The sequence below is a fragment of the Haemorhous mexicanus genome, chromosome 29, assembly GCF_027477595.1.
Source record: "Haemorhous mexicanus isolate bHaeMex1 chromosome 29, bHaeMex1.pri, whole genome shotgun sequence".
Taxonomy (NCBI): domain Eukaryota; kingdom Metazoa; phylum Chordata; class Aves; order Passeriformes; family Fringillidae; genus Haemorhous; species Haemorhous mexicanus.
This window is the reverse complement of record NC_082369.1, coordinates 317371-332850: the sequence shown is the minus strand read 5'-3', so window position 1 is coordinate 332850 and position 15480 is coordinate 317371. Positions and strand designations below refer to the sequence as shown.

The window sequence follows — 15480 nt, the reverse complement described above, 5'->3', positions numbered from 1 at the left end:
GGGTCAGGGGGTGCAGGATTGGGTCAGGGGGATGCAGGACTGGGCTGGATGGGGCCAGGGGGTGCAGGATTGGGTCAGGGGGATGCAGGATTGGGCTGGATGGGGTCGGGGGATCCAGGACTGGGCTGGCTGGGGCCGGGGGGATGCAGGACTGGGCTGGGGGATGCAGGATTGGGTCAGGGGGATCCAGGACTGGGCTGGCTGGGGCCAGGGGATGCAGCATTCCCGAGCCTGCCGGGATGTCCTGCCAGGGGAACAGAGCAGGATGGAGCTGGGAGCTGCACGTAGCGAGGGCTGCACGTCCCAGCCCAGCCCCGAGCTGCTGCTCCTGAGAATTTTCCCAAGCTTTTGCTGCTCAAGATGAAATTTCCCATCTGGAGCCTCTGCCTGAGGCTGAACTTTTGGGGAAGTTTCAGCAGCGAGGGATCAGGCAGAGCTGAGGGGGAGTTTGGGGAGAACTGGGGGGGTTTTGTCTCTAAAAATCCTCCGTGGGAGTGATTCCCAAGTGGATCCAGGGATTCAGAGTTTGGGAAGCTCTAACTGATCTAATTGATAAGAGATTCTTTTAAAGATATTGTGCTTATTTGATAACTCAAGGTTTCCTAAAATGTATTACATGGTAGAATATGTATATAATATATAAATATATGTAGTTTATAATTTATATAATGATATAATAATAATAATCATAACATGCTAAATATAATTATATCATAATATAGTAAGAGAATGTATAATTATAGACATGTATAACTGCATATATAATACATAGGTGTATCTTATATATAATATGTTGTGCATATTATCTATATTATCTCATACATAATAATATTCTCTCATAACATAATAACATATGAGATATAAGAAGAATATACTCTACATTATATTCTATATTATGAATGTTATGTGTTAGAAGATATATCTTACCTATCTATACTATATTATCTATATATTACATACAGATAATACAGTATATACAATTCTATCCATATCTATTATCTATAGATTATAATAGGTTGAAAAATCTATATTATACTAATACATTAAACATTATACTGGGAACTCAATTAATGCATTAATTATGCCTAATATCTGTATTTTGATACGGAGCTGTGTGAGTCACAAGAGAGGGCTGAGATCCTGAGGGAAGGAGAACACGGTGCTGATGTTGGAGTGTCCTGGGCGCCCTTCCCTATTCCCATGTCCATCCCCATCCCATTCCCATCCCATTCCCATCCCATTCCCATTCCCATCCCATTCCCATTCCCACCCCATTCCCATTCCCACACTCACGCTGCCCGCAGTAGGTGCCCGTGAATTCCTTCTGGCACAGGCAGGACCCGTTCCCATTCCCATTCCCATTCCCATTCCATTCCCATCCCCATTCCCATTCCCATCCCCATTCCCATTCCCATCCCATTCCCATCCCCACACTCATGCTGCCCGCAGTAGGTGCCCGTGAATCCCTTCTGGCACAGGCAGGACCCATCCCCATTCCCATTCCATTCCCATCCCCATTCCCATCCCCATCCCCATTCCCATCCCCATCCCCATCCCATTCCCATCCCCGTTCCCGTTCCCACACTCACGCTGCCCGCAGTAGGTGCCCGTGAATCCCTTCTGGCACAGGCAGGACCCGTTCCCATCCCCATCCCCATTCCCATCCCCATCCCCATTCCCATTCCCATCCCCATCCCATTCCCATTCCCATTCCCATCCCATTCCCATTCCCACACTCACGCTGCCCACAGTAGGTGCCCGTGAATCCCTTCTGGCACAGGCAGGACCCGTTCCCATTCCCATTCCCATTCCCGTTCCATTCCCATCCCATCCCATTCCCATCTCCATCCCCATCCCATTCCCATCCCCATTCCCACCCCATTCCCATCCCCACACTCACGCTGCCCGCAGTAGGTGCCCGTGAATCCCTTCTGGCACAGGCAGGATGCATTCCCATCCCCATCCCCATTCCCATTCCCACCCCATTCCCATTCCCATTCCCATCCCCATCCCATTCCCATTCCCACCCCATTCCCATTCCCATCCCATTCCCATCCCCACACTCATGCTGCCCGCAGTAGGTGCCCGTGAATCCCTTCTGGCACAGGCAGGACCCGTTCCCATCCCCATCCCCATTCCCATTCCCACCCTATTCCCATTCCCACCCCATTCCCATTCCCATCCCCAGTCCCATTCCCATTCCCATTCCCACCCCATTCCCATCCCCACACTCACGCTGCCCGCAGTAGGTGCCCGTGAATCCCTTCTGGCACAGGCAGGACCCATCCCCATTCCCATTCCCACTCCCATTCCCATTCCCATGTCCATCCCCATCCCGTTCCCATCCCCATCCCCATTCCCATTCCCATCCCCATTCCCACACTCATGCTGCCCGCAGTAGGTGCCCGTGAATCCCTTCTGGCACAGGCAGGACCCGTTCCCATCCCCATCCCCATTCCCGTTCCCATCCCCATCACCATTCCCATTCCCGTTCCCGTTCCCACACTCACGCTGCCCGCAGTAGGTGCCCGTGAATCCCTTCTGGCACAGGCAGGACCCGTTCCCATCCCCATCCCATCCCCATCCCCATCCCCATTCCCATTCCCATTCCCATTCCCACCCTATTCCCATTCCCACACTCACGCTGCCCGCAGTAGGTGCCCGTGAATCCCTTCTGGCACAGGCAGGACCCGTTCCCATTCCCATCCCCATTCCCATGTCCATCCCCATCCCCGTTCCCATTCCCATCCCCATTCCCGTTCCCACACTCACGCTGCCCGCAGTAGGTGCCCGTGAATCCCTTCTGGCACAGGCAGGACTCCTCGGAGCAGCTGCCCCCGTTCATGCAGCGCACGCTGCAGCTCTGCACTGGGGACAGGACAGGGACAGGGTCACCCCCAGAATTCCTTCGGGGACCAGGGACACTGCCCTGGGCTGGGAGGGGCTCCCGGATCCAGCTGCTGACTCCAGACACCCCAACAGCCCCTCCCCATCCCAGGGGGTTTTCCAAAGGCTCCCGGAGCTCTGGCAGGGTTGGGGATGTGCCATTCCCTGGGGAGCCTGGCAGTGCCAGCACCCTCGGGGGCAGAGCCTTTCCTGGGATCCATCCCAAACCCCTGAGCCTTTCCTGGGATCCATCCCAAACCCCTGAGCCTTTCCTGGGATCCATCCCAAACCCCTGAACATTTCCTGGGATCCATCCCAAACCCCTGAGCCTTTCCTGGGATCCATCCCAAACCCCTGAGCCTTTCCTGGGATCCATCCCAAACCCCTGAGCCTTTCCCTGAGCTCCATCCCAAACCCCTGAACCTTTCCTGGGATCCATCCCAAACCCCTGAACCTTTCCCTGAGCTCCATCCCAGCCTTTCCTGGGATCCATCCCAAACCCCTGAGCCTTTCCTGGGATCCATCCCAAACCCCTGAGCCTTTCCCTGAGCTCCATCCCAGCCTTTCCCTGAGCTCCATCCCAGCCTCGTTCCCCACAAACCCAAGGCCTCCATCCTTTTACTTCCTCAAGGAATCCACCCCAACCAAACCCTTCCAGCTTTGTCCTTCCTGCAGGATTCCCTGCAAACGAGGGCATGGATAATTCCTGATGTCTCCCCGTCTTTGGCACAACCCTGTCACAATCTTTTCTGTCAGGATTTTATACTTTGCCAACGTTTTCCCACCCTTTTTACCATTGTTTTCCATTATTGCTCCATTTTCAACTCTTTCCACACTTCGGGCTGTCTAATCTCCCAAACTCCTCCCTATCAAAGCCTTCTGAGGAGTTTGGGGGGATGGAATTGCCTTGGTGGAGGAAAATCATCAACTTTAAGATATTTCTCCTCCTTTTGCAAACAGAACGTGGCCTCCTTGACAAGATCCAGTTACTGGGAGAGGGTTTTTTTTAAGGAATTTGGAAAGAAAAGCACGAATCCTCCATTCCTCCCTGGGAGAGCTCAGCTTTCCCACAGGATTATGACCCCCTGGATGTGACTGAGGCACTGCAGGAAAACAATAGCAATTAATAAATTGGGAAGTTTTACCCTGCTCTGGACACCAAGTGTTGGCTTTAACTGTTTCCTCACTGCATGTTGAAGGAATTTGGGGTTAAAGCAGCCCAAAGAGGGATTTTTGGGGCTCAGCAGGGAGTTACAAACACAGCTTTCCCTCTGGAATGCCTGGAACAACACATTCCTCCTCTGGAAGGTTTGACCACTCCAACTGCAAGGGCCCGAGGTTGGAGCAAATCATGTGAAAAGTGGATTTCACAGAAAACCCCCCGGCTCTGGCTGCCAGGGGAGGAGGGGCTGGGACCTGGCAGCTCCAGGGGTGGATTTATGGGATGGAGGCTCCTCCAACACCAATTCCAGGCTGGGAAGAGCTGGGGCCAAGCGCCTGCCCGGGAGCAGCAGGACTCACGAGTGTCCAAGTGGGAGAATTCGGATTTTTGGGAATGCTGGGAAGTCTCAGTGCTCCAAGAGCTCAGCACAAGGGCTGGGCTGGATCCATCCCCATGTCTGCTCATCTTCCTCCTGCTCCTCAGCCAGGGATCAGCCCAAATTTAGATGGGAGTTTAATCCTGCAGGAAACGGAGCTCCAGGCTTCAAAGCCTTGCCTGGATCAGGCTGCTCCAACTGGGAAAAGGCTCCAACCTGGAAAACACTTCCCTAGAGCCCTGGGGAGGGGCTGGGTGTCAGAGCTGTCCCATGGCAGGGCTGCTCCTGGCACATCCCCGGCCCCAGGGAGCTCAGGATAAGGTCCAGTGGAGCTCAGGAATTTGGGGGTTCAGGGCTTGGGCACAGGAAGAGCCCTGATCCTTGTCCAGAAATTTCCAAGACACAGGCAAACACCCTTCCAGATCCCATTTCTGACTGCTGCCAGGATCCCAAAACCCCTGGGGTCCCATCACCTCCTGATTTACCAGGGAATCCCAGACAGGTTTGGGCTGGGGGGCCCTTAAAGCTCATCCCATTCCACCCCATCCATGGGCAGGGACCTTCCTCTGCCCCAGGCTGCTCCCAGCCCTGTCCAACCTCAGACTGCCCCAGCCTGGCTCTGCTGGAACCCCCTGTGGATCTGGAATGCAGAGGAACATCTCCCAACCAGGAATTTCAAGGCTTTGTCAGGATTTGCCAGGGCAGCAGAGGCCAAAGTTGTAGGAAAAAGGAGGAATGGCAGGGAAAAAGGAGGAATGGCAGGGAAAAAGGAGGAATGGCAGGGAAAAAGGAGGAATGGCAGGGAAAAAGGAGGAATGGCAGGGAAAAAGAGGAATGGCAGGGAAAAGGAGGAATGGCAGGGAAAAAGGAGGAATGGCAGGGAAATAAAGGAGGAATGGCAGGGAAATAAAGGAGGAATGGCAGGGAAATAAAGGAGGAATGGCAGGGAAATAAAGGAGGAATGGCAGGGAAATAAAGGAGGAATGGCAGGGAAATAAAGGAGGAATGGCAGGGAAATAAAGGAGGAATGGCAGGGAAATAAAGGAGGAAAGGCAGGGAAAAAGGAGGAATGGCAGGGAAATAAAGGAGGAATGGCAGGGAAAAAGGAGGAATGGCAGGGAAATAAAGGAGGAATGGCAGGGAAAAAGGAGGAGGAATGGCAGGGAAAAAGGAGGAATGGCAGCTCATCCTCATTAACTTTTCCAGGATTGGATTGGACTGGATCCGCCCTACGAATTACTGGAAGGGATCAGTGGCTCTGCCAGGGATCAGCTGTGGGGTTTCTGTCTCCACTCACTCACTACTCCACCTAAACAGCCCCTAAACCATCCTTACTCCCTGGAGCAGGAAGCCAAGCAGGGAACTCTGCTCTTTGTTATTCCAGAGGAGGCAGGGTGGCTTTCCTTGCCTCTGGAATGCACAATTTATCTGCTTTTGCACAGAATTCCAGCCCCCAGCAGCGAATTGCTGATTGCAGGAGCCCCTGCAGGGGAGCCCCCCCTCTCCCAGGCTCCCGGGAATGCCAGGGCCGTGCCCAGATGGATGCAGGGCTCTCGGCATTCCTGGAATTCCTCCCTGATTGCTCCCACATGGACCCTGCCTCCCGTTTGGTGGCTCCAGCACCTTCCCCTCCCCAGGGCTGCTTCCCGGGGATCTGGAGCACGGTGAGGCACTTGGGAAGCAGATCCCAGAAACCTCCTTCTCCCAAAGCCCCCTGCCCGTGGCTCTGGGGGTCTCTTTAGCACAAAGGCTCCTCTGCAGCTGGGCACTGATGGAAAATTCATCCTTGGGATCCCTCTCTCCATCTGGGACCTTAAAAGGCTCCAAAATCCCATTTATTTCTGCAGGGAAAGCCCTCAGGGAAAGCACCCCAGACCACAGAATGTGTCCTGAAACATGGAATATTGGTGAGCTCTGCCCAGTTCAGGGTGGGGCTGCAGGGATTGGATTCCTTTCCCTTTGGGAGAGCAGGGAAGCCCCGGGATCAGCAGGAGAATTCCCTCACCTCCAGCTGAGCCACAGTTGGGGGAGAGCTGTCCATTGGAGCAGGTGCACATGTTGGGCCGGGAGCAGAATCCATCCCCACAGGAATTCCTGCAGATTGCTGGAGGCACACAAGGACACTGGGGTCACACCTCGGCCATTCCCAGAGCTGGCTCTGCCCCTGGGATCATCCCTTGGGAATTCCCAGAGCTGGCTCTGCCCCTGGGATCATCCCTTGGGAATTCCCAGAGCTGGTTCTGGGATCATCCCTTGGGAATTCCCAGAGCTGGCTCTGCCCCTGGGTTCATCCCTTGGGAATTCCCAGAGCTGCCCCTGGGTTCATCCCTTGGGAATTCCCAGAGCTGGTTCTACCCCTGGGTTCATCCTTTGGGAATTCCCAGAGCTGGCTCTGGGATCATCCCTTGGGAATTCCCAGAGCTGGCTCTGCCCCTGGGATCCTCCCTTGGGAATTTCCAGAGCTGGCTCTGGGATCATCCCTTGGGAATTCCCAGAGCTGGCTCTGCCCCTGGGATCCTCCCTTGGGAATTTCCAGAGCTGGTTCTGGGATCACCCCTTGGGAATTCCCAGAGCTGCCTCTGCCCCTGGGATCCTCCCTTGGGAATTCCCAGAGCTGGTTCTGGGATCATCCCTTGGGAATTCCCAGAGCTGGCTCTGCCCCTGGGTTCATCCCTTGGGAATTCCCAGAGCTGGTTCTGGGATCATCCCTTGGGAATTCCCAGAGCTGGCTCTGCCCCTGGGATCATCCCTCAGGAGAGGAATCACCCAGGGAGGGGCTGGGGCACCTCTGTGGGCACAGCAGGAGTGGGAAATCCCATCCCATCTTTACCCCACAGAAATACAGGACATCCTCCAAGTCATGGATTCTCCAGCCCAGACAGCATGGAAAACTCCCAATCCAGGTGAGATTTACCTCAGTCATCCTCCCAACTCCCAATCCAGGTGAGATTTATCTCAATCATCCTCCCAACTCCCAATCCAGGTGAGATTTATCTCAATCATCCTCCCAACTCCCAGTCCAGGTGAGATTTATCTCAGTCATCCTCCCAACTCCCAATCCAGGTGAGATTTACCTCAGTCATCCTCCCAACTCCCAATCCAGGTGAGATTTACCTCAGTCATCCTCCCAACTCCCAATCCAGGTGAGATTTATCTCAGTCATCCTCCCAACTCCCAGTCCAGGTGAGATTTACCTCAGTCATCCTGCCAACTCCCAGTCCAGGTGAGATTCACCTCAGTCATCCTGCCATGGCAATTCCCACTGGGAAACAGCTCTGGTGACACCAGGTTTGCCATGTCCCATCCATTAATGGAATTTTGCCATGGGAACGAGCAGGAAATCATTTCCTCAGGAGCCTCCTGCCCCAAAGCAGGCACTGCCAGGGGACAGGGGACACCTGAGGCTGAACTCAGTGACTGGGACCAGTTGGCACCACCCGGGTTTGACTGGGATTAGCGGAGCTGGGAATGCCCAGGAGCTGGGAGCAGGGAAATGGATGTTTCAGGTGGCTGGGGTGGGTGAAGGGGAGCAGGGACAGGGGATACTCACGGACAATGCACTGGTTCCCTCCAGGCAGAGTTTTCCAGCCAGGACAGCAGTAGGAGTGGAACCTCGAGCCGCAGACGTTTGGGCTGAAAACCAAACACAGTTTGGGGTTTTTCCCTCTGTTTTGGTGGCTCTGGATAAATCCAGGAGAGCAGGGACGAGCTCCCTGGGGGACATTTCCCTCCCAACTCCATTCCCTCCTGTTGGGAATTTTGGGAGGTTTTGGTCCAAATCAGAGGAGGAGGAGGAAGGAGGCATCAACCCCAGGGACTGAGAGAGGAGGGAGCTCAGTGAGATGGATCAAGGGGAGCATTTCTGAGTAGGGGGCAGACAGCACCTCTTTCCCAAAGGGATTCACCCCAGGATTTCTGGGAGATGGAGGCTGAAACTCAAAGGTGCCAACTGCTCCTCCCAAAGCCAGCCTTGCTGAGCATCTGCTAAAAATTAGCAGAGTTTCAAAATAAACCATGGGGAGAATCCACTCTGAGGGGGCTGGGATTGATGATGGCCCAGGGATGACCCAGGGGGAACAGGGAATGAGATTCCAGAGCAAGAACTCCAGAAGGACAACACTGGTTTGGAAGGGGGAAAAAAAAAATCATCTTCAGCAAATTTGGGATAAAATTAGAGTAATCAGCAGTTTGCTCAGAGCTGGGAAACATCAGCTGGGATCCCTCAGTTCCATCAGAAAGGGCAGGATAAAAGGGATGTCTTAAAATCATGGAATTCCAGAATGGTTTGGGATGGAAGGAGCTCAAAACTCATGGAATTCCAGCCTGCCAGGGACAGGGACCCCTTCCACTGTCCCAGGCTGCTCCAAGCCCGTCCAGCCTGGCCTTGGACACTTCCAGGGATGAGGACATAATTAAAATTAAATTTAAAATTAAAATTTAATTTAAATTTAAAAATCCAGAGGTTTTTTCCCCCTCCTCTCAGCTCTGCCTCCTTGGGGTTTTTCCCAGCCCTGGAGAGTTTTTCCATGGCTGGATCATCCCTTCTCACCTTCAGCGGCTCTAAAAGGGCTCATTAGCTAATGAGAATTATGCAAATGAGGTGAGTGTGACCCAGAGAAGGAAGGACAAAGGGAAAACAAACAACAAACGCTCGGCATCGCCTTTGTGCTCCCTAAACAAACCCGGGATCAGCGATAAACAGGGAGGGAACAGCGGGAATTTCACCCGGAGGCACCGAGCTGGGAGTGGGGGGAAAAAGGGGGAAAAGAGGAAAAAAAGAGGGGAAAAAAATAGAGGAAAAAAGAGGAATAAAAGAGAGGAAAAAAGATGGAAAGGAGGAAAGAAAGAAAAAGAGGAAAAAGAGGGAAAGGAGAGGAAAAAAGAAAAAAAGGAAAAAAAAGAAGAAAAAAGAGGGGGGAAAAGAAGAAAAGGAGAGGGGAAAAAAATAGAAAAAAGGGAGGGGAAAAAAGAGGAGGAAAAAGAGGAAAAAAAGAGGAAAATCCCGCTGGAACAGAGCCCTGGGCTGGGAAATGCTGGATGGGAACCCCAGCAGCCAATTCCCAACTTGTTCCCTTTTGAAAACATTCACCACTGACTCCGGGTTTTCCCAACCTTCCAGAGGCACCTTGTGCTGTGGAAATTCTCCCAACTGCAGCTCGCTGAGGATTTTCAGTGCCAAAAGGAGGGATGGAAAAGCTGCTCTAGGGAAGAGAGGGGGAAGTTTCCTCTGGGATTTTTCCTGACCCCCCCAGAGCCTTTTTCTCATTGTGAAACTCAGAGTCCAACAAGATGAATGTGGATGGCTTCAGGCTGTGGTTTTCCAGGGACAATGATCCCACCTCTCCATCCAAGCTGGACATTCTTCCCCCAGTTCAGGATTTGCTCTGGATTTTTGCTGTGCCCTTGGGACCAGCTCTGACAATGACTTGGGGACAGCTCTGGAGCCCCCCTGGCCCCAGTGGGGATCACAGGGGACAATCTGTGCTGCCAAATGTCAGGGTGGGTTTGGGAAAGCACCTCCCTTCCCAGCCCGAGGGGTTGGGGATGCTGTCAGGGCGTGGGAGCAGACCCCAAACCTTTGGGTGCCCCTCCTGCACTGCCCAGACCCCCAGGGAATGCTGACAGGGTTTATTCCAGAGAATTCCCAGTCTGAGGAGTCCCCTGCTCACTGCCCCAGGCCTGGTTGTGTTTGATGAGGAATTTGCAATGGAAAAATTCCAGAAATCCCCCTGGGAAAGCCAGACCTGCCCTGTTCAATGTGGGGACAATGACAAGGTGCTGCAAAGGGGCTTCTGAACTCCTCCCAGCTGGAACCCATCCCTGGCTCTCCAAAGCAGCTCCTGAGGACTTTTAGGAATGGGCTCAGGTCCCAACAATTCCAATTATTTTAGTTTCTGAGAGCTGGTGCTCAAAGGTGAGAGGTGCTGAGGAAAAGCCACAAAGCTCAGAACTTCCAGCAGAATTTTGGAAGTGTGACACTGCCAGCACAGAAATATTCCAAACTCAGCACACAGAAACACGGGATCATCAAACCCCAGAGTGGCTGGGGCTGGAAGGACCTTCAAGCCCATCCAAAGCCAGCCCTTCCAGGGGCAGGGACACTTCCCACTGCCCAGGGTGCTCCAAGCCAGCCTTGGACCCTTCCAGCCACAACTGCTCTGGGAATTCTGCTCCAGGGCCTCACCTCTGGGAGATGCAATTAATATTTTTAATTATTCTTATTCGGTTTTATCAAAGGAATGGAGGAACACAGGAGGAAAGCCTTGCAGAGGCTGTGCAGGGGTTGGGTTCCAGCTGCTCTGGGTTCAAGCCCAATCATCCTGATCATTTTCTATTTTGTGGTTTTTCAGCAAGGGGGGGATCTGTTAAAATCTTGTTAAACACCTTTGCTTTGTCCATAAGAGCATTTTTCCCCTTTATTGGGTTCCTCCCACACCTCCTCTGGGTGGTGGTAGGAAAATCTCCCTTCTTGGGCCACATTTAATTCAACCCCTACAAACCAGCAAGGAGCCTTTTCCTTTGAAAAAAAACTAAAAATCCATCAGATTTCCAGGAACTACTTCACACTTTCATTTGGAATGCAGCACTACCAACTCTTCCATTTTTTTAAATTTTTTTTTTTCTCCCTCCTTAAATTCTGAAATAAATCAAAACTTCAAATACAGCCCTTAAAACGTCCAGACAAAACCCACACAACCTCTGGCTCCTCCGCCAGATATTCCTTTGCCATTCCAATATTCTCCCTCACGAGTCCTGCCAAAAACAAGAGAGCCCAGCCACGGCCAGGAGGCCAAGATCAACCATTTCACAACATAAATCAGGGCCCAGAGGAAAAGTGAGGAACAAAAGTCTGGAGTCAGAGGTTTCCAAGCGCTGCCTTCACCTTGTTCCCGGTGTTGTTCGTAGTATCCCGGCCCTGGCAGAGGGAACCAGGCTGGGACGTGGAGCTGGAGGCAGGGATGTGCTCCAGAGGTGCCTGGATCCCAGGGCAGGACTGCAGCTGCACCTTTCCAGAGGGACAGCTGGGGCTCTTGCTGCTGACCGGGTTTTTGGAGCGTTGCAAACATTGCTCTTCCCCTCGCCGCTCCCCCAGTGAGGGGTCCTGGCTGGTGAAACCCAGGACTGAGGTGAAAATGGGGAAACTTCCACTGCTGGTGCCTCCTAGGAGCACTTTGGTTCAGAGATCACAGAATTGTCGAGGCTGGAAAAGACTTTGAGGGGCTCAGCCAGTGCCACCACCCCGGTCACCGGCATGTCCCCGAGTGCCACCTCCACGTGGCTTTGAAACCTTTTTCCTTCCTAAAATCCTGGTGGAACTGCGGGGTCAGGGGTGGACTCGGATGAAAATCCTGCTGGAAATCCCCTGTGCCCCTCTCTGAGGACACCCAGAGGTGCTGGAGCTCCATCCTGGACCTTGAACATCACCCCAGAGCCAGGTCCAGGCCCCTTTGTGTCCCCTGGCCCCAAATCCCAGCTCCTGGCTCTCCCCTCCTTTGCATCCAAGCTCAGGGAGGTTTTGGAGATCCCTGAGCTCCTGTTCTGCAGTTCCAGCATTTCCCTGTCCATCCCCCAGCAGAAAATCCAAGCTCAGGGAGGTTTTGGAGAACCCCCCTGCACCCCTGAGCTCCCATTCTGCACTATAGCACTTCCCTGTCCATCCTCCAGTGGAAAATCCAAGCTCAGGGGGATTTTGGAGACCCCCTGAGCTCCTGTTCTGCAGCTAAAACATTTCCCTGTCCATTCCCCGAGGAAAATCCAAGTTCAAGGAGGTTTTGGAGATCCCTGAGCTCCTGTTCTGCACTCCAGCATTTCCCTGTCCATTCCCCAGTGGAAAATCCAAGCTCAGGGAGGTTCTGGAGACCCCCTGAGCTCCTGTTCTGCACTCCAACACTTCCCTGTCCATCCTCCAGTGGAAAATCCAAGCTCAGGGGGATTTTGGAGATCCCTGAGCTCCTGTTCTGCAGCTAAAACATTTCCCTGTCCATCCCCCAGCAGAAAATCCAAGTTCAGGGAGGTGCTGGAGATCCCTGAGCTCCTGTTCTGCACTCCAACACTTCCCTGTCCATCCCCCAGTGGAAAATCCAAGCTCAGGAGGTTCTGGAGATCCCTGAGCTCCTGTTCTGCACTCCAGCATTTCCCTGTCCATCCCCCAGCAGAAAATCCAAGCTCAGGAGGTTCTGGAGATCCCTGAGCTCCTGTTCTGCAGCTAAAACATTTCCCTGTCCATCCCCCAGCTGAAAATCCAAGTTCAGGGGGATTTTGGAGGTCCCTGAGCTCCCATTCTGCACTCCAGCATTTCCCTGTCCATCCCCTGGTGGAAAATCCAAGTTCAAGGAGGTTTTGGAGGTCCCTGAGCTCCTGTTCTGCAGCTCCAGCATTTCCCTGTCCATTCCCCAGTGGAGAACGAGGAGGTGTCAGAAATCAGCTGGAAGCTGCTCCCATTCCCTTTTCCCCACAGTCAATCTGGCCCCCTCTGAGTGCTGCCCTCAGGGCAGGGGTGCCACAAACCCCTCTCCACCACCCCCTCCCCACCCATCCTCTCACTGGCAGGGCAATTAACGGGCTTGACCTAACGAGCTGTGGTTGCAGCCAGGCCTTCCTCCCTCCTTGGACAGTGGGAATGGCAGTGCCAGCCCAGCCCAGCCCTGCTCCCCCTGGGCTCCACACATCCCTGCTCCTGGAAACTGCCCAAGAGCTGTAATCCAGCAATAGTCCCATCCCAGCCCTGCCTCAGAAGGGGATTTGTCAGGGCTGGGCCCTGCAGGAGAGGCTCATTTGAAATTGTCTCTCCTTTAATGGGTTTAAGGCCAGATTAAAGCTGGGCCTGGGCTGGGATTTATTGCTCCCCATGCCTTTATTAATTGTTATTTGGGAAAGCAGGGCTGGGTAAGAGGCTTGTTTATTTTGCATTTAATCCCCACTTTGCATTTATTTTGTGCTTTTCCCTTTACTGAAGGAGGCTGGGATGGGAATGAGCTCCAAATAAATACAATTCCAGCAGAAACAGACCCACTCCTGGGCCTGAACTGCTGGAGCCTCTTCCCAAAGCCTCTCCAAGGTCCCTGGAGCAGGGACAGCAGCAGGGACAGCTCGTGTTGGGCACCTGGAGTCCTGGGAGCAGCTCCTCCCTCCCAGCCCCATGGTTTTATGGATGCTGGAGGATCTCTGAGGTCCTTCCAAGCCAAACCAGGCTGGGATTCTACAAAACCCACAGGAAGTGGTTTGTGCCACTTGTGGGTGATATTGAAGAGAAGCTGAGCCAATGTTTGGGTGGTTTTATCTCCCAGAGTTTAAAAATCTCCCTAAAAATCACCCGAGTCCCATTTCTCTCTCTGAAGTTCTGGTGGGGTTTTGTTTTCTCGTCCAGTTTGGGAAGCAACAGAATTTGGAGATGGAGGGAGAAAAGGAGGCACAGACAAAGATCAGTCCCAGGAGAATCAGGGCTGGAAAACAACTCCGAGCTCATCCCAAGCACAAACCCAGCAGGGAAGGGAAAAATCCCCAAAGGAAAGGGAAAAACCCAAATCTGCTCAGGGTTGGTGGCTGTCCCTGGAGTCCTCAGGTGTGTCTGTCCCTCACCAGGCTTTTGGGGAAGGAAAACATGGAAAAAATGCTCCAGGGATGGCAGGAAAACCTTGTAAAAGATTTTGGGAGCTGGAATAAAAGGTGTGGGAAGGGAAAGCTCTGATTAACTCACATTGGGGACATCAAATTCCTTCAGGGGACAAATAAAGCAGAGCTGCAGCCAGCCCAGGGGCCCTGGGAAGGTTTTCCCAAGGGAGAACAGCCCTGCTCCACCCTCAAATCCAACAAATCCCCAACCTTTGTCCATCTCCCTCCATCCAGACCCAAGATCCACATCTCTGGACCCTCTCTCAGCAACCCCAGTGCCCAGGGCAGTGCCCAGGGCGGTGCCCAGGGAATCTCCAGTCCAGCCCAGGGACACAGCTGAGCTCAGCTGGGTTTAAATTCCAGCTCTGGAATTCCAGATTCCTCCCTGGAGGAAGGGAAGGCTGAGCCCAGCCTGGAGCTGGTTGATCTCCCTGAAAGGGAAAGCTGGGGAAGGAAAAGCCACAGCAAATATTTGCAGTGGTGTCCCGAGCTGCTGAACAGACACCAGGGATAAATGGGATTAAATGTTCACTGGGTGGCTTTGGGGAAGAGATAATTCCACAAAATGCAGTTGCCAGGGTCACCCACGTGCCCACAGGGTGGAACAACCCCAGATTTAAACTCTGAGCCAAGCTCCATTGACATTTCCCCCTCGGTTCATTCCTTTGGCCACTCTGAGAGAAGCAAACCTGGAACTGGGACTGATCTGCTTTTCCCAAAGGGAAATCCCACAGCAGCAAAGGATCCCGAGGCCTTAAAGCACCAAAAGCCAGGCCAGGGAAGATCCCAGAACAATTAAATTTGGAAACAACTTCTGAGATCACCAAGTCCAACCTCCCAACATTGATCCATAACTAAACTTCCCAGAATTGTTTCAAGGATTCCCTTCCATACAGGCTGGAATTCCAGGAGGAGATGGCTCCATCCCCAAAGGCTGGAATTCCAGGAGGAGATGCCTCCATCCCCAAAGGCTGGAATTCCAGGAGGAGATGCCTCCATCCCCAAAGGCTGGAATTCCAGGAGATGCCTCCATCTGGACAGGCTGGAATTCCAGGAGGAGATGCCTCCATCCCCAAAGGCTGGAATTCCAGGAGGAGATGCCTCCATCCCCAAAGGCTGGAATTCCAGGAGGAGATGCCTCCATCCCCAAAGGCTGGAATTCCAGGAGGAGATGCCTCCATCCCCAAAGGCTGGAATTCCAGGAGGAGATGCCTCCATCCCCAAAGGCTGGAATTCCAGGAGGAGATGCCTCCATCCCCAAAGGCTGGAATTCCAGGAGGAGATGCCTCCATCTGGACAGGCTGGAATTCCAGGAGGAGATGCCTCCATCCCCACCTGGGCTCCAGCTGCAGCCCAAAGCCAGCCCTTTTTTGGGGCAGTGCCCCCATTCCAGCAGCATTCCAGCATTCCCCAGCCCCTGGCACTGCCCAGCCCCATGCATGGA

General features: G+C 53.2%; 1 protein-coding gene across 1 annotated transcript in view; it reads right to left on the bottom strand.

Moving 5' to 3' along the window:
* LOC132339641 (fibrillin-2-like) overlaps nt 1-15480 on the bottom strand; it is a 92887-nt gene that overhangs the window by 74539 nt on the left and 2868 nt on the right. Inside the window, exons 3-5 of the mRNA XM_059870006.1 lie at nt 7975-8057; nt 6430-6528; nt 2773-2868 (exon numbers count right to left, since the gene is read on the bottom strand). Coding sequence (XP_059725989.1) covers nt 2773-2868; nt 6430-6528; nt 7975-8057 — 278 coding nt within the window. The remainder of the gene's footprint in view (nt 1-2772; nt 2869-6429; nt 6529-7974; nt 8058-15480) is intronic.